The sequence below is a fragment of the Camarhynchus parvulus genome, chromosome 3 (genome assembly GCF_901933205.1).
Source record: "Camarhynchus parvulus chromosome 3, STF_HiC, whole genome shotgun sequence".
In the NCBI taxonomy this organism is placed as follows: Eukaryota; Metazoa; Chordata; class Aves; order Passeriformes; family Thraupidae; genus Camarhynchus; species Camarhynchus parvulus.
The window spans coordinates 69,050,293-69,068,063 of record NC_044573.1 but is presented as its reverse complement, the minus strand read 5'-3'; the positions used below and the strand labels follow the sequence as shown (position 1 = coordinate 69,068,063).

The following is a 17,771-nucleotide window of genomic DNA, read 5'->3' as shown; positions in this document are numbered from 1 at the left end:
CTGGGCACAGGGCTAAGGTGGTGTTCATGGATTTAGCCTGGCCATCAGATGCTCCTTCTCCTTTCTTAAAGTCCTCTGGGAAAACAGGCTCTCCAGCTGTGCATCCACCGTTTCCAGAAGAGAGATCGGCTCAGGTGTGATGGCAACCAAACCTCCACCCAACAGTGCCACACTTCACTCCCCATCTGCCACCCCTGGCTCCCTGGTGCCTGGCCCTGAAATCCCATGGGGTTCTTGAGGAGGAAAACCCATCAGTGATAACACACCTGGCTTGAAATGGCTGTGCTTTTGTATATATGTGTGTGTGTATATCTATATATTCCTGCTGGGAACATCTGCTCTTGGTAGACATTTCCCTTCCCAGTTTCCTGGAGATCATAGGGAGGGTCAAAGGGGTGAGAACACCCACCCAAACTCTCCCTTCCCTCGCCCAGGGAAGTCTACAGGCTTTGTTGATTTAACTTCCCAATTCATATTAATGCAAGTTGTAATTGTGGTTTCTATATGAGCTGGAGTCACGAATTTTCCCATGCAGCAGCTACTTTCCCATAACAATAACACCAACACAGAAATGTTCTGTTTCTATGGGAGCTGTGGAAGCAATGGTCCATGTACAGAGAATGAGGCAGTCTGAAAGGAAATTATGTCTGCCCCATTAGCCTGGTGTCTTCTAGTGCAAGTCAGGGATGAGAAATCACTTCCTGGAATGTTTCTGGTTTCTACAGGGTGAAACAAGTGATGGTGCCCCATCATCAGAAGGGTTCCAGGCCTCGCTGGAGAGGGTCCTGGGCAATCTGATCTAGTGGAAGCTGTTCCTGCCCATGGCAGGGGGTTGGAAGGAGATGATTTTTAAGGTCCTTTTCAACCCAAACTATTCTGTGATTCCATAGTTCTGTGGCATATTCTTCAAAATTTCCCAAATAACTTCTCTTGGCAAGACAATTCCTCCCATTTCATGAATAGGCTTGAATAAGCCTCAGGTGAGTAAGCAGGAGCACTGGCTTTCCTCACAAGACAAGAGACCTTGCTGTTGGAGAGATGATAATTTCTGGTGGCAAACAGGGTCAGTGGATGCCTACTCAGACTCCTACCACCAGCTTAGCAAAGACCCAGCAGTCTTTGGCCAACATGAGCAGTGAGTTTCTCTGATTAAGAAAACCCTCCTTGTTTTTCAAAGTTACCAGTTCACTGACCTGGGTGTATTTGCATGACTCATGGGTGGCACAAGAGGGAAAAAGGAACCGAATGCAGGGAGGCGAGGAGGAACTTCTTGAGCTGCTGCTGCTCCAACAAAAACACTTCACACGAAACTCCAACCTCAGCCACCCGTTCCCTATTTTCCTCTCGAAGAGTGACAAAAGTGGAGAAGCAGCAAGCTTGTCACTAATAAGTAATTTACATCTCAGCCAGTACGAACCAGTCCAGGCAGCGTGACTGGGGTTTGTCATTGCAAGGGCTCTGAGAGGGGGGGAGGGACGGGGGATTTGCAGATCAGCCCGTGCATTTTTGGATAATCTCTGGACTGCCTTTAGGTTCTGTATAAATAATAATAATTAAAAGCGGATGTAACTAATTGGAATCCATTCCAAAGCAGTAACATGATCCATCTTATTGCCAATCCCGAGTAACCCTGTCCTCCAGATGATTATTTTTCTGCTTTTCCCTAACACAATCTGAACGCTGCCCTTCACAGTGCTGATGGACCAGTGTTGGTGCTGTTGGGGCATTTCAAACCCTCTTCCAGCCCAGACATAACCAGGCCACTTAGTCCTGCACCAAGATCTGCCCTGTTTTTCATCAGAGAGCTACACATTCTTAAAATTAAAATTCACTCCACCATCCACAAGCCTGGTGTTAACCCAGTTGTGTTATTGCCTATTATTTGCTCAATTTATTTTGAATTAAAAGAAGAAGAACCTTGCTGTGTCTTGGTTTGCATTTTGATCTCTTTTTGGGGTGATGCTCCCCTTTGCTGACCTCCTGGGAAGAGCATGTTGTTCCTGGGTTTGGGGGCCCCAAGGGAAGGCAAAGCCCAAACCAGGGCTCTGCAGCACTTGTACAGCAGCACAGCCAGCTGTGGAGGAACATCTTCACCCTGCACATGTGACACACTCGCTCTTACTCCCCCCTGGGAACAGCAGTCCTACCACCGCCACCCCAGCTCTGGGAGGGAAGCTCTCCTGACTCATTCCCAGGCTCCCAAGGGTCATTACTCCTCTGCAGCTCCCTTCCAGCAACAGAGATGGAGAAAGTGTGGGGAGAAAAACTCCACTTGGTCTGGGAGAGGAGCCTTCTAGCTGGACTCAAAACTCCCTGGAATCAGAATGAGACTTCTGGTGAGCTTCAGAAGGGCTTGGATGGAATCCACACTTCTTTAGAGCAAGAGCACCACATTCTCCCCCACCCCTGCCCTTTTTTTAGATGGGATTTTTTAAGTTCTGTGCTGTTTCCTTTGGTATGGCACTGAAACCCTCCCTTGGTTCATCTGCCTTCAGGGCATCTCCAGAAGGTGACGGCTGGTCACCAGGATTTCTGCAGGCTCTGGAAATCAGGTGTTTGAGTGTTTTTCTCAATAGACAACCAGCAATGTGGAGACTCATAAATAGCCTTGATTTGCAGCACTCATAAACCTTGAAGACCCTGATACCTGGGGGTGCCCTGGTCTCCTAGTCAGACTTTGGAGCAATGCTGAAGTCTCACCTCAGTTCCCATTTCCTGAAAGGAGCTTGGACACAGGTTGCATCCTTTCCAGTCCTGACTCTGGCCCCATCTCCTGTTTCCCCCGACCCCTTGGGCAAACCTGGATCTGTTTCCATCACTTGCCACAGCTATTGATGGACACTGTGACCGTCACCCTGCTCTGCCCACCCTGCTCAGATGCTGCAAGATGGGCAGTGAGGGCACTGTCTGTGCTGTGGCCATCCTCAGCATCCAGCTAATCCTCCTCCATGGAGGGATGGGTCTGTTCCCTGCTAGGAACAGGAACATTCCATCACAGGGAATGTGGTACGTGTTCATAGAGTCACGGAATGGTTTAGGTTGGAATGGACATTTAAAGGCTGTCTAGTTCCAAACTCCATTCCACCGGCAGGGATGCCACCAGGTTGCTCAGAGACCTGTCCTATGAGGGATGAGGGATGAGGGATGAGGGATGAGGGATGAGGGATGAGGGATGAGGCAGGCATAGGGCTCCACATCTTCTCTGGACAACCCGTGCCAGTGCTCACCATCCCTTTCGCGAAAAATTTCTTCCCTGTATCTCTGACATTGGACCACACGAAAAACAAAACAAACAAAAGTCCCCCCGGAGATTTCACGGTGCTGAACATCCACACCCCGCTGCGGTGCCTCCGCGCCCGCTACCCCGGCGCGGCTGAGCCGCACCCGACCCAAAGCACGCGGGGATGCGGAGCGGCCGCTGTCTCCCGGCCGGGGCGGGCGATGGGGACCGGGGCGGGCGCTGTTCCCGCGTTGTCCCCGCGCCGTCCCCGTTCCCGCGCTGTCCTCGCGCTGTCCCCGCGCCGCGGGAGGGCGCCCTGGCGCGCGGGCGGGTGACGCCACCGCCGGGCCCCGCCCCGCGCTGTCCCCGCGCGCCGCCCCCACGTGCGCGCCGCCCCCGCGGCAGAGCGCGCGCGGCGGCCCCGCAGCAGGGCAGGGCAGGGCAGGTGGGAGCGCGGCTGGGCCCCCCCCCGCCCGGCCCGGCCCGGCCCCGGCCTCGGCCCCGGCTCGGCCCCGGGCCCGGCCCGGCCCCCGCCATGGGCGCCCGGCCGCCGCCGGCCCCGCGCCCCGCCGCCTGAGGCAGCGCCTCGCCCGCAGCCCCGGCCCCGGCACCATGGGGGCCGCCGCGGCGAGCCGGAGCTTCGCCGGGTTCGCCGGCATCCTCGCGGTGAGTGTGCGGAGCGCGGGGATCCGTCCGTGCCTGCGCCGCCCGCGCGGCATCCGCGTGTCCGCGGCGTGGGTGGGGATGTGCTGCAGTGCGGGGCTGCCCGCCCGCGCCTCCTGCCCCGCCCGGGGCAGCTCGGCAGCAGGGGAGGGTGTTCGGGTGTCTTGCTGACCCCGCTCCGCGTGTCGGGGGCTGTGCGGGGCTCCGCTGCGCCCTCCCCGGGGCTGCTGCCCGCCTCAGCCCAGGGTCCCGGCAGGGGACGCCGGCTGGATGCGATATTCCCTGCCATATGCATCCTCCTCATCCCTATGTTAGCGCAGGCGGCGGCATCCCCCAGCCGGGGCTGTGCCGCTCATCCAGAGCTGAGCGGATCCTTGCTCCGCTCTCTGCGCTGCTCCGGGAGCTCGGCACTGGAGAGGGATCCATCCATCCATCCGTCTATCCATCCATCCGTCCCTCCCCTCCGCAGCCGCTTTTCTTGCCACCCTTTGGAAAGGCAGTAAAACTCCCCGCTGCGAGTGGCAGGCGGCTGCCCTGGCTTATCGCGGAAATGTTTTCCGGCAGCTTTATCTCCCCTTTTACCTTCCCAGGCAGGGCACTTCCCAGTCAGCGCTTTAGGGCTGCATCCCGTCTCTTTGGGGACAGACAGTAATTCGGTGTGTCAGGCAGACGCCGCAGCTGCTGCGGCTGGGTTGTGTAACCGAGGAGAGCACTTGCTCTTGAACTCAAGGTGGATCTGAGCAAGCTGGCGCTGGCTCGACAGGAATCCGAGTAAACAACAAATAATCTGAAGCTGGAAGGGCATTAGCGGGGAAGCAGCCTCTGGAGGCGAAGGGGAACTTGGCGCAGTGGCGAAGCAGACGGGGTCCGTGCTCGGTGCTGGCTGGGCGCTCCCCAGTGCTGGATTCCCGCTGGGAGAAGCGAGCCGGGAGAAGCCTGTGCTGCTGCACGTCTGGAAGATGAGATGCTGATGGGGAGTTTGAGATATGCAGCTCCAGCTGGGATCCTGGAGGTCAGTTGGGAATGGTGGGTGTAGAGGGAAGAGGTGGAAAAAAAGAATGATGTAAAGCTGTGGGGAAATAAAACAGCAGTTTTGGGGCATGAAGCAAGACTCTGAGCAAATGCACGTGTGTTACTTGTGTGTGTGAGTGTGTTCTCACTCCTGTGTGTGGGATTATACGTGCAAGGCAAAATTCCCATTTGCTTGTGAGCTGGCAGGATCCTCCTTGGGTTTTCATCTGATACTTTCAACATTTTGGGCATCTCCCTTCATCGCACAAGGAGTTTGTGTCTTTCCAGCCCGAAGGAAGTATGTTCAAGGGAAGTATGTTCAGATCCATAGTTTGTGGGTCTTTTACCAGCACAGCAATCCCTAATCTGCCTGGCTGCTGGGTTTTGGAGCAGTAGCAGCTTGGCAGCAGTTGTGTGGGGCTGGTGTTGGCTGTGATTTTATTTGCTTGGTGGATTTTTTGGGACCCCACTGACTGCTGCAAGGTAGTTTCCACCATGTCCCCTACTACCCTTGCCTGGAACCAGAGCAACATCACCGTACTTCAGCTTGGGGCTTTTGGAAAGCTGGGGGATTTAATCTGTTTGGAGTAAAACCGTGGCTGGCAGGGATGCTTTCGAGCTCTGGTCCGTGCTGGCTGCAGGGGTGGCTGTTGGGTTTTCCTTCATGGGGACCAGATGTTGTGGTGCTGCTGTTCTGGCTCGCTCCACTCCCTGTTTCACTCTTGAGATGGGTAAAGGAACTGCTGAGCAGTGAGTCCCAGACTCTCATTTCACAAACCCCAAACCAGCTGAAATAGCTGGTCATGTTGCAAGAAGCAGAAATTTGCCTTACTCTTCATTACTCTCCTTACAGGCAACTTTTTTGGGACTGAGTAATTTGATCCTTTTTGCAGTGATCAGGGCAGGACGTTTTCTGTCTGCCAAGTTACCGTAAAACTTCCAGACCAGTTTATTTGTCTTTCTGGTGTTTTTATGTGTTTATTTCTTTTGCTTTAATGTTGCAAGCACTTTCCCAGTAGTGTTGGCGAAGGGTGCAGCTGACCTCTGGGAAGGGCGGCAGGCAGTGCAGCTCATCCCCAGCCTGTGCCAAGGCAATGCCACAGAGCCATCTGCCATTCCTACCAAATTCTGCTGGTTTTGCTTGGAAACCATTCCCAGAGTATCAGTTTAGCACTCTTGGTCCCTCGTCACTTGCAGGTCTCTGCTCCTGCTCTTCTCTACCACTATCAAGTGCCCTGTGTTTAGCTGCAGTTTGTGTTTTGGGGTTTTTAAATTTTAATTTTTTAAAATTTTTACCTTTGTTTTTGGTTTATTTCTGTGTTCCCACAAGTCTGGCAGCAGGGCAGCACTGTATGCAACCTGAGATTATGACAGTCTCAGTGTTGCAGCATTTTAGGACACAAATTCCAGGACAGCAAGTTGATTCACCAACTTGCTGCTGGTGTTTTGACTCACTGTGCAGGTTTGGGTCCCTGAAGGAGAGCCTGTATTCATCAAATCGTAGAATGGCTTTGGGTTGGAAGGGACCTTAAAGATCATCTAGTTCCAGCGCCCCTGCCGTGGGCAGGTCTGCCAACCACTGGACCAGGTTTCTGAAGTGTTTGAAGCTGCATCCTCTGTGCGCACACCAAGGCAGCTTGTGCCCCCTGAGAACAGTTTCCTGTGCGGATTGCCCATCAGGTCTCCCTGCAGCGCTGTTACTGAAAAAGGGTGATGGGAGCACAGCACAGAGGCACCTTCTGAGGTGGAGTCATCAGGCTGGGTGGGGCTGAGGTGGGTCATGCCCACACCAGCTGTGGGGTGCTGCTGCCTCCAGGGTTTGTTTGCAGCTGAATGTGGAGGTCCCTTTGTCTGAGTGTTTCCTGGTATGAGGAGGTCAGAATGATGGTGTCCCCCAGCCTGATCTGATTTCCTCACACCTTAAAGCCTTCATGTGCTGAAATTGGTGAAGGTGGCTGGGAGATGCCTTTGCCTGTGTGGTGCAGGGTGTTGGTGCTGAGTTGAGGATGCTCTTCGGGCTTGTGGCCACCTTGTCCTGCTTGATCCTTTTGGAAAGGGACCCTACCCCATTAAAAACCCTTCTTTGTTCCTGCATTGGGCACGGAGAGCATTCCTGAAACTGCTGAAACCAAGTCTGCTCTTTAGTGTTGTCTTGCACCCATTCTGTTTTTTTCTGTGTTTCTTTGTTACCCTGTACACTTCCTTTGGTACGAGAGCAATGAAATGGGGTGCAGTGGCTCAGCAGAGCTCACTTCATTACTTGGTTGCTTTTTTCCACTGGAACTGGGAGTGTCAGCCAGAAAGGTCCAGGTCTGTGTGCTGCTGGGCAGCCCTGAGGGTGAGAGACCAAACCAGCAGACACTCCTTTTTGCTGAGGATGTCCTCCTGCTCCTGGCCTTCAGTTTCAGAGATCTGGGTGCTACAAAACCTGAGCAGATGGATTATTTTAGGTAGCAGAAATACCAGTCTGAATAAATAGCAGATGCTCAATGCTGCTTAGCCATCCCCCACTGGAACTTGCTGTTCTCCCTTGGAAGTGCATGAGCAGCTGAAGATCTTGAGATGTTCAAAAATACCAGCACCGCTTTTCTTGAGATAGGGTTTAAAAAAAACCTCAAAAAAGCCAACTCAAACCTAGTGCTATTAAAGGCTTTGGTTACCCCGGTGAAGGATTGGAAGATGCTGGAATGGAAGGAGGAAACCCATGGCACATGCTTGTAGCGGGGCTGTCCATGGGTTTCCTAAAATCTAGCTTGATGCAGAGCGAGAAATCAGGATCTGAGACAGCAGCACACAGCTCACTCCTGGCAAGGCAGGAGAGCCACTGCTCGTCCTGCCTCTGCTGTCACACTGTCCTGCTCGGCGCTGACACCGGAGCAGGGTGAGTAACACAGGTGACCTCTGCTGCCACCTTAAGAGGCCAGTTTGCTAATTCAGGGATGCGTCATGGAGATTACAGGGAAGGGTGGCAGGTTTCCTTAGAGCCAGCTAAGCGCTTTGTTAAATCATGTCTTAGGGGAGGGGAAAAGTAAAATGCATCCTGTAAGCCTTTGCTGCCTGCCAGGGCAGCCCCGGTTTTTAATTTGACGTGCTGTAATTAGTCTAGCCGCTGCAGGATCCTCATCAGCTCCTGCGGGCTTGCCTGCTTCTGCCTGCTCTGTAATTGCTGCTTCAGGGGCAGAAAACTAAATAAAAAAAAATTAAAATACGAAGTGTTTTGTACAAATCCCAAGCTGTAAATTATTTAGCAGGTGAAACAGAAATGTGCTGTGTGTTTCCAGGAAGTGAGAGACTGCACCAAAAACGATGCGGCGCAGCTTGCGGCTCTGCCGCTATGTGCCTTCTGCAGAGTCATGTTGTTGGGAACCCTTTTTTTTTTTTTTCCTTCTGAATATATTCTTGTTGGCTGATAGCCCAGAATAGGTAGCAGAGCAAGAGGCGATGGATTGTATAACACAGCCAAGTGATTTATGTGCTTGGCTCTGCAGCTGAGCAACATTAGGATATCTGGTCTTTTTACCTTCAGTGTAGAAAATGTTTGAAAATTCAAGGTAACAGTGACTTGTTTCCTCTGTCCCTGCAAACTTAGCCTGTGGCTGTTTGGAAACATGTTTCCTATTGCTTTGCATGCTGTGTGAGGTTCTGTCCGCCTTTTGTGCTTGCTGACTTATCTCTGCTGCTATAACTGACATTAAATCCGTGGACCAGAGGTTTTCTGGAGGAAGCAGAGATACATCTTGATAGATGGAACTTCTCTTGGAGATGGAGAAGCAAGGAATTAAGGGAATAAAGCTTTAGGATTGGAGGTCAGTAGAGAGAGATGGATTTATAGCAAAGCCCAGTTGCTTCCAGTTTGGTGTCTAAAAGCTGGTGTCCTTTTACCTGTGTCTGATGCAATGAGAAGCTGAGTTACAGCAGAGTTTCTTGAAGAGTGTAAAAATAGCACCAGGTTTTTTATCCTGTTGCTAATGCAGCTGGTTTAGAGTGGGTTCAGATGTGGTTGGGAGCTCAAAGCAGAACATCCCTTGCAGTCTCGCCAAACCCAACACTTGCACCAGGTCATAAAAAATCATGGAAAGGCAGAGGAGCTGAGAAATAGCCCAGAAACAGCCACTAGCCTGTTTTCACCCTGGTTTGTGTTACTCAGAAAGGTAACTATTTGAACAAGTGCAGATTAACAAATAGGGAAGAAAAGTTTTACAGGTCAGAGCTGCCATCTGCGTGTGTTTCTTGTCTTGTCAGTGAGCGCCTGCCTCGTGCTGCAGCCTTTCAGCCTTGAAATGCAAAGCTGGTCTGAATTCTCCTGGGGTGGCCAGGTAGCACGTACTGCTGAAACACAATTAGCAGTATTTACCACCCTGGCAGGGTTGCAGTGTAAATGATGCTTAGTTTCACCGAGAAGTGTGGTGTCAAGTTTAAGCAATTATAATCGTAGTTGGGGATGTGTAAGGAGAGTGTGCTGCCACCTACACCAGTTCCATTCCACTTCAGCCTTGCTGAGGTCCCTCCTCTGGCTGTAGTAACTTGTCCATGGTCCCACAGCTCTGGGACAGCCCATGTGATCCGACAGGGGGTTGCTGACAGAGAGGGCTCCGTTTGCACGAAGTTGTTGGCTGATACCTCCTGTTTGTTTTCCAGCTGCTCATGCTCCTTGGCACCACTGATGGTCAGTCAAAGCTGACCTCTGAGCAGAATGCCATCAGCCTCTCCCCTGGCAAGTACCGCCACCTCGACCGTGCCACCAACGAAGAGCTGACCTGTGACAAATGTCCTGCAGGAACCTACGTGTCTAAGCACTGCACGAAGAGTACCTTAAGAGAGTGCAGCCCTTGTCCAGATGGGACCTTTACCAAGCATGAGAACGGCATAGAGCGGTGCCACCCCTGTAGGAAACCCTGTGAACTGCCAATGATTGAGAAAACTCATTGTACTGCCTTGACTGACCGCGAGTGCACTTGCCTGTCTGGTACGTTTCAGACAAACGATACCTGCGTCCCTTACACGGTGTGCCCGGTCGGCTGGGGCGTCCGCAAGAAAGGAACCGAGACCGAAGACGTCAGGTGCAAGCCGTGCCCTCGTGGTACCTTTTCTGATGTGCCTTCTAGTGTGATGAAGTGCAAACCCTACACTGACTGCTTTGGGAAAAACATGGTGGTCATCAAGCCAGGGACGAAGGAGAGCGACAACATCTGTGGTTCTCCAGCATCCCTGCCGAACACAGCTTTGACTTCATCGAGCACCGAAGCGGGTGAGCAGCCCTATGAAGTTCCACCAACCACTGATCTTCCCAAAGGTAATGTCCACTCCTGAAACACTGGTGTGGTTCTGACTGAGGGATTGTGTCCCTGCCTTGGTTAGGGTGGGTGTTAGGCTGCTGAAAAACAACCTGGTTTAAAGCCTGGGTGGTGCTTCTGCTTCATGGCATTGGGTTGCCCTCACTTGTTTTAAACCACGTTAAATAACATTTTCACTGAGATTGCAGTCCTGATTGGACTTCTGGCTGTCCTGCTGTTTGGGTTGAAAGGACATAGCTTTCCCCAGCCTCCTTTCCTCTCTCTGTGATGTGCTGGCACAAGTCTGTGCAGATGTGGTGAACCTGGGTTGGGATGCAGCAGGAAAATCCCTGCAGTCTCCCTTCAGCAAGGAGATTCCTCCTGTGATGGATTCACTGCTTTTGTGCCTGTGCTTTCCTTGCTGCATTTCTCTCTGTACTGTGTCACAGTATTGGTTGAATGGGAACCATTGCTGAAACAACCCTGCAGGAGCCTGGGCTGTCCTGTAACTTTTTTCCCTACAATCTCATAAGATTACTATGTGGAATTCCTCTTTCTCTCGCTTAATTGGAAGTGGCTCATCCTCACAGCCTTTATGGTGATGCCTTAGCTATGGCTGGTTTCAGGGATGCTGTAGGACTCCACTTAAGGTGGTATTCTGCGCTCTCTGGAAAGCAGGTTCCCTATAGTGTCTCAGATGAGGCATTTTAATTAAAAAATGCAACTTTTGAAACCTCAAGAGCTGAATTAGTAAATATAATAGCAGGGAAGTGTTGACAGTGGTGGCTTCCAGTGCTTCACCTTTGTTAGGTCTCAAAGCTTACCCTGACATTGGTGTATCATTGGGAGTGTACAGGAGGGTGTTTCCTGAACTTTGAAATCAACTGTCGACAATTACGTAAAAGGTGAAGCGTTTTCCCTGTTTGTGTCCTGATTAGGGTGTTTTGAGTAACCAAACTGGAGGCAAAACCAGGTACAGACGAATACACCCAGTGTCTGTCTCAGCTGGGATAAGACACAATCTGCAGAAGATGACTTTCCAAAATAATCTGTAGGTTTTGCCACAGCAGCCTTTCTTCCTCTTCTTGCCAGGCTTTGGCTCACATTTTGCATCTGGCTGGCACCTGAGAGGTGTTGGTTGATAAGGAGTCTCAATAAAGATGGAAGGTAGCTCTTAGGGGGAAGTTTGGTTGCTTCAGAGACCTATTTTTAGTTGATTCATCTGCAGCTGCTTGCAGGACTAATAAAAAAGAGATTTTGCTTCTTTAACAAACCCAGTGGAGAGACACTAAACCTACAAATTGTCTTTTTTTTTTGTACTTTTAGTCCAAATACGAAATTCCACAAATGAGCTAAAATTAGTGTTCATAAACCTAAAAAGAAAAAACAACTCATTCAAAGTTGTTGGTTTTCTGAGAACTGCTGAATGTGGGACAAACACAGGTTGACAACATGCCTTTAGGAACTTATTTTTTGTAATAAGTTGCCTCTAGCCTTACCCAGCAAGGGTCAGTTTTACTTTGAAGCTCCCTCTGTAACCGTACCCATCTGTTCCTAGAGGCAAACCTCAACTTCACCTCTACTCTTTCTTGCTGCCTGGCGTTGGGTTTCTGTCTGCTGGCCAAGCCGATGCTCAGGCAGGTCTTAGCCCGTGATGTGATGCCATATCGCGTCTCCAGGGCCGTGATACTCAACTCTCCTCTCCTCCCGCAGGTCTGAACTCTTCAGTTCCCGATTTTGTCCCCTCTCCGGCGCCACGCGCGTCCAGCAGCATGGTGGAGCGGGCACGGTACTACAACGAGACCTCAGCCAATGAGACGGACGGCATCAGCGGGACCCTCATGGGCTCCGGCACCACTAGCCAGGCCCAGAGCTACCGGCACAAGCAGACCAGCCAAGCGCTGGAGAAGCAGCCATCCCTAGAGATGATGGGGGGCGAGAAGCCAAATGTTCCGTACAGGCCCCCCCGGCGAGGCTCGCAGAACGTCCACCAGCACTTCGACATCAATGAGCACTTGCCGTGGATGATCGTGCTGTTCCTGCTGCTGGTCCTGGTGGTGATCGTGGTCTGCAGCGTCAGAAAGAGCTCACGGACTCTGAAGAAGGGACCCCGGCAAGATCCCAGTGCCATTGTGGAAAAGGCTATTATGAAAAAGTCCACCACCCCCACCCAGAACAGGGAGAAGTGGATCTATTACTGCAACGGGCACGGTGAGCAGTAGTGACCGAGTGGGGTCCTCCCCACTCCAACACAGGGCTGTGGAGGGGCCAACCCCACAGCCGGTGACCTGTGGCTTTCCTCATTTGGTGGGTCTTGTAGGGAGAACAAAGCCCTCACAAAGTGTGGTTCCTCAGATGTTTCTTCATCCTTGGCTTCTCCTCCTTCTAGTTCCCATGATGTGTCCCTGCTCCTGAAGGAAGGGTTAATGGAGGGAGTGTCACCTGCTTGCTCCAGCTTCTCTTCTTCTTACCCAGCTTCTCCAGCTTGTACCTTTCTTCCATTGGTAGAATGATTTGGAATGAAGGCACTTTTTTCCCCCTGTTTTCTTCTCTTCCTGCTTTTCTTCTGTTTCATATGGTCCTTATTTTCTCCATGACTCAGGCATGGATCTGGTTGTCTTTTTTGTTGTCCTTTATCCCCTCATCCCTGTCTGTTTCTGGAAGGCTGAGTCATCCCCCACCTCTTGGCACTGCCTCAGTTTCAGTTCTTAGCCCTAAATCCCAAGTGCTGGCTTGTGTCCCAAGCCCTCTGCCCACACTGGAGCCAGAAAGGTTATCCTTAAAGGCTGAGTCGTGGATGTGTACAGCTCCATGAGTGTCATCAGGTCTGCCTGGACTCTCTTCTTGATAGTGTTTTCTGTTCATTTAGTGGATGATTTGCTGTCAGCTCTCTGATGAGACTTTAAAGATGACATATTGTAATCTTCAAGTTGAAATTTTTAAAAATCAGTGATAAACTAATGGTGGCATGACTGTGAGCACCAAGCAGCCATGATCTCCCTAGTGGGATGCACAGTTCTTCCTCTGCAAGCTCCCGTGCCAATTTTGACCTTCCCTTATCTTGTGCAGACTGATGAGTCCCTACTTACTGAGTCCTTACTTACTTTGGAGTGATGTTGCTCAACCTTAAACATCCGTTCACAGGTTCACAGTTAACCTTTAGAAAAGCACATTTAACAAGGGGGGGGGCAGCAAACAAAGAATTGATTGAACAAAGATTGGAAGGTTTAAGAGAGATCAGTCCTTGATGAAAGTCATCCTTGAGTGCTCAAGTACAAAGCAAAGAAGGTTTTGAATAGGGCGTCTTCTGTCGTGTACTTTCTTCACCTTCCTGCTGATTAACAGATCTACACTTTGTTTGCCTTCATTAATTCATTTATACAACCAGTAAGATCTTGTTGGAATTGGTTTTCTGCCTTCTCCTGTGTTTGTGTTGCTTATCAGTTTCCTTTTAACTCTTTTGTGTTCTTGGGCTTCAGTTTCTTGAACTTTTTCTGTTTCTGATAACTTGTTCCCACCCCTGTGCTCCATTGTCCCTAAAATCTGTGGCACCCAAAGCATGGTCCGTGAGACTGTGATGAGTGATCTGCAATGGAGTTACAGAACCTTATTAGACATCCTTGTTTGTGGGCACTACCAGGAATACATGGATTTGGCCATGATTCATAGGTCAAAAACGAGTGGTTGTTGCTAACTTGCAGTAACCCTTGTCCCCGAGACTTTAATTACCAGTTGGTTGAATTTCTGATGCTTTCCTGTTTCTTGAAGCACCTCAGAGCAGGGCAGTTTGTACTGGACAAGGAATGGTCAAGTGCAGGGACCAGACCATGCTGCTATGAGTAGGTGCAGCTCTGGATTCTATCCTGGTGTTTCAGACCATGCTGAAGTGCCTGTGCTGCAGCTGATCCTTCTGGAAGCCACCTTAGAGCTGCCTTTGGGGGCACTGCTATGTGTTGGGTCACTAATCATGATTCACATTGAAGAAACCATGCAGGTAAGAGAAGGTTCATGTGGAGAGGGATGGCCTGTTTTAACCCATTTCGATAAAACCTCACCTCCCAGATCTTGTCATCATTTGGGGGACAGCGTGGCGTCATTCAAGGACGCTTCCCAGGGTGAGTTGTTCCAGCCTTCTGTGTCACATTAACAGCTGCATAAATTTCGCAAGATCCTTGCTAAGTTTTCCCTTTGTCTTGGGAAATAAGTTTGGTGTAACAGCAAAACCACACTTAGGTGATAAACCAGCGTGGTGTGATAGAACCTCTCCAGTCTGGAGGTGAATGGCGCCGTTACTCCCAGTCATTCCTGCAACAGTCACGCAGGTTCCCTTTGGCACGGCTGGCTTCGTGACTTCCTCGTGCCACCATATGTCCTCAGATGAACTTTGTGCAATAAAGGCAGGCAAACAGGCACAAACCAATTAATGCTTTGTCTTGCTTTTAGTGCAAACCAAATCGTGTTCCACTAGCTGGAAGGGCCTCCTTGCTCATTAGCTCTTACTTGGTGGTGCTTCGCTGTCATGTCAGATATGGAAATTCTTCTCCTCTGCGGTGGAGCATAAATCCCTCTCCGCCTTTCCTGCTGAAATGTCTGGCTCTTAAGACTGTTTACTTGAAAGGAGAGGTGTAGTGCCATAAAGGAATTGACCTTTTATTTAATAACTGGCTGTACAGCTGAGATATTCTGCAGAGCTGCCATGTCATGGCTTAGCTTTCCGCTGCTCCAGCAGTGTTTGTTCACAAATCATGCTTCATCCTGAAGCAGCATTTCAGGTGGGTGAGTTTAGCCAGGAACAAACTTCAGGCTGTTGCAGAGGGGAAATCTTTCCTCTCCTGTGCTGCTGTGTGGATCCCTCCATGGTAGGCTACCAGAGCAAAGCCTTCTGAGATGTGAGGACTACAGCTGCTCCCCAGGTTCAAGTGGCAGCCAGGTTTGTGGTTGCACAAGGTGTGTAGAGGGCAATCAGAGTGTAAACTATCTTTGTGGCTGGGGGTGAAGCCCCTGGGCTGGGTGCTGGCAGTGCACCCACATCTGCACCCACATGTATGACCTCCATCCAGAGGTTGGCTGGCACACTGGCAAGGGTCTGGGGTGTGTTTATTGCCTGTTTATATAGCTCTTGCAAACAGTCTGCCCCCATTTGTTCCTAGTTTACCATCTCCTCCCTCCTAATCCTTTCAGTAAACAGCTTTAACCTTTGAAAGGAAAGTCCGGGTCTGACGCAGGCACTGGAGCCTCTCCTCGAGGAGCTGTCCTTGGGCTCCTGCCCTCACTGGCAAACCCTTGAGCCTCCCATGGCACCAGGTGGGCATCCAAGGCTTTTGCCTGTTTGGAAGATTTTATTATTGATTTCTCCAAGGCTGTGGGTGCCGGTGAAATGTGGTCAGGGTGGCACTAGCACTGCTCGGTGCTGGAGCAAAGACATGGCACTCCTTGGTTGGGCTACTTACCAAAAGAGGAGGGGTTTAGGGGGGAAGCAGGGACTAAAACTCTTCCCCAGTTCCTGAAGGGACTGAATTCCTGAATTGTTTAAATAATTGAGGTAAGTGTGTGATCCTGATCAGCAGCTGTTGTCAGGAGGAGGTTCACTTGTCCTCATCTCCCCATGAGCTGGTATCTGTGCCCTGTCCTCTCTCTGGTCATAATACATGCCTTAAATAACAGCTCAAACATAAAAATAGAAGTAGCTTGGGAGGCTGGTGTTAGAGCTACACCCGTGTCCTGAGCATGGATATGTTCCAGCCAAGGCAACAAATGCCAGTGCTTCTCACTGGATTAAATGATTCAGAGGTCTGGGAAAAGCTTGCAATGGCTAATGGCCTGAGTTAACAGCCAGCCTACCTCCACATCTGTCTTTGTGTCCATCCTCACAATAGGGGCTGTCCAGAGAGAGATTGAGAAGGTAGAACAGTGTAGCTGTGGCTGGAGAAGCTGGACCTCTTGCTGCCTCAGCTGGCTCTTACTTTGCAGCCCTGCAGATAGGAATCCAACAGTTGACAGTTTGTCAAAGTTTTCTTGAGAAATTATCCACGTGGTGCCTGAGTGACGTGGGTACAGGGCTGATAGGGCTCTGTGGTTTAACCTTGTATGTATGACTTCTTTCTTTTAGAAGATCAAGAACAGCCTACACACTAGGCTATGCCTTTATTTTACCAAATACCCATTTCCTTTCTTCTACCAAATACCCATTTCGTTTCTTCAGACATTTCCAGAGGTGAGAAAATGGGTTTGCTGTAGCCTTTCAATAAACACTGAGAATTGGAGCTTGTCTCTCAAATGCCATTTTGCCATCATGCCAAACATGAAGATGGGCTTGAATTCTTTTTGCAGAAATTGCTGATACTGTTGCCTTTGGCTTTCAACCATTTAGTAGCAGAGGGTGAAAGACAAAGACTGCAAAATGTTAGGGTAAAACCTGTGTATAGAAGCAGCTGTCTGCAATGATATGCCAGGAGGCAAGAAAAGAGTTTGGTGATTATTGTTTTTTGGAGTTGAAAGACTGAAGATTAGATCTTGGCAGTGCTGGCCTGGCATGTGATGCCACTTCCCTTTTATTTTTCATCAAGTCTTGTAATTGCCCATTATTGCAGTGGGTGGTGAGAGCAAAGCCAGGAAGCCTCTGGTTAAATAATCAGAGAAATTAACTGTTCTGCAAAAGCTGTTTGCAGCTGGGGTGGAGGTGAGGCTTGACTGCATGTAGAAGAGCATGTGCTTAAAATGGCTCAAAATCAAAGTGAGGACTTAAGGTGTGATGCTGGAGAGATGGGCAGTGCTGGGATTTGGGGGTCTTGGTTTGTCAGTTGTCAGCACATTGAGGGCCAGGATCTTCTTGGTTGGTAATGTTTAGGGAGTGGCCTTGGCTTGTGTGCTGATTGCTGAGGCACCAGGGCTGGGCTTGAGCTTGGTCTGCTCCCAAGGAAGTCCCTGAGGGTGTTGAAGGGGGACCACATCTTGTACCTTGGAGAGCCTGATGCTGTGCTGCAGCTCCAAAGCATTCCCACGTGAATACAACCAGTGGGCTGTGGGGACAGCAGGGTCATTGCAGGCTGGTTCTCAAATGGAATCACGTGCTCATTTATGGTTAGTTGCAAGATGTTTATCGAAGTAACATTACATGATTCTTTGCAAGAGACAGCACATTAAGATTATGTGTGGGCTTTTTAAGTCAGTGTTTTCTAGAGATCCATCACCTAATGAAGGGAAGCAAGTGCATGGAAACAGTCCAGCTGAGGATGTTATTCCTCAGGCCTATTTAATTGCTACTCTGAATAAGGAGACTGCTGCAGACTTAGCACTCACAGGTCTATGGGGTGACATTGAATGCTACTTTAGGACCCCTCTTTAGTGCTTGTGTGAGTAAATGAGATGAAAGCCACTTGGTGTAGAGGTTTTGTTTGGTAGAGGTAGTTTTCCCTGGATCAGCTCCTCAACAGGTCCCAGCACGTGGCAAGAGGATCACACTGGGAGGCTGGGTAAGGATGGAGGGGCTGCTGTGGAAACTGCTGGGAAAACAAACAATTCTTTCAAGCCCTAAAGCTTCACCAGCCTCAAACTGTGATGGCCTCGAGGTTTTGTGCCCAGGCCGCAGATAGGGCAGAGATGCC

At 50.4% G+C, this 17,771-nt stretch overlaps 1 protein-coding gene across 1 annotated transcript in view; it reads left to right on the top strand.

Moving 5' to 3' along the window:
• The first annotated feature begins 3,776 nt into the window (after positions 1-3,776).
• Positions 3,777-17,771, top strand: part of TNFRSF21 (TNF receptor superfamily member 21) — a 34,224-nt gene continuing 20,229 nt past the window's right edge. The window contains exons 1-3 of the mRNA XM_030946218.1: positions 3,777-3,886; positions 9,533-10,187; positions 11,881-12,378. Coding sequence (XP_030802078.1) covers positions 3,833-3,886; positions 9,533-10,187; positions 11,881-12,378 — 1,207 coding nt within the window. The 5' untranslated portion in view covers positions 3,777-3,832. The remainder of the gene's footprint in view (positions 3,887-9,532; positions 10,188-11,880; positions 12,379-17,771) is intronic.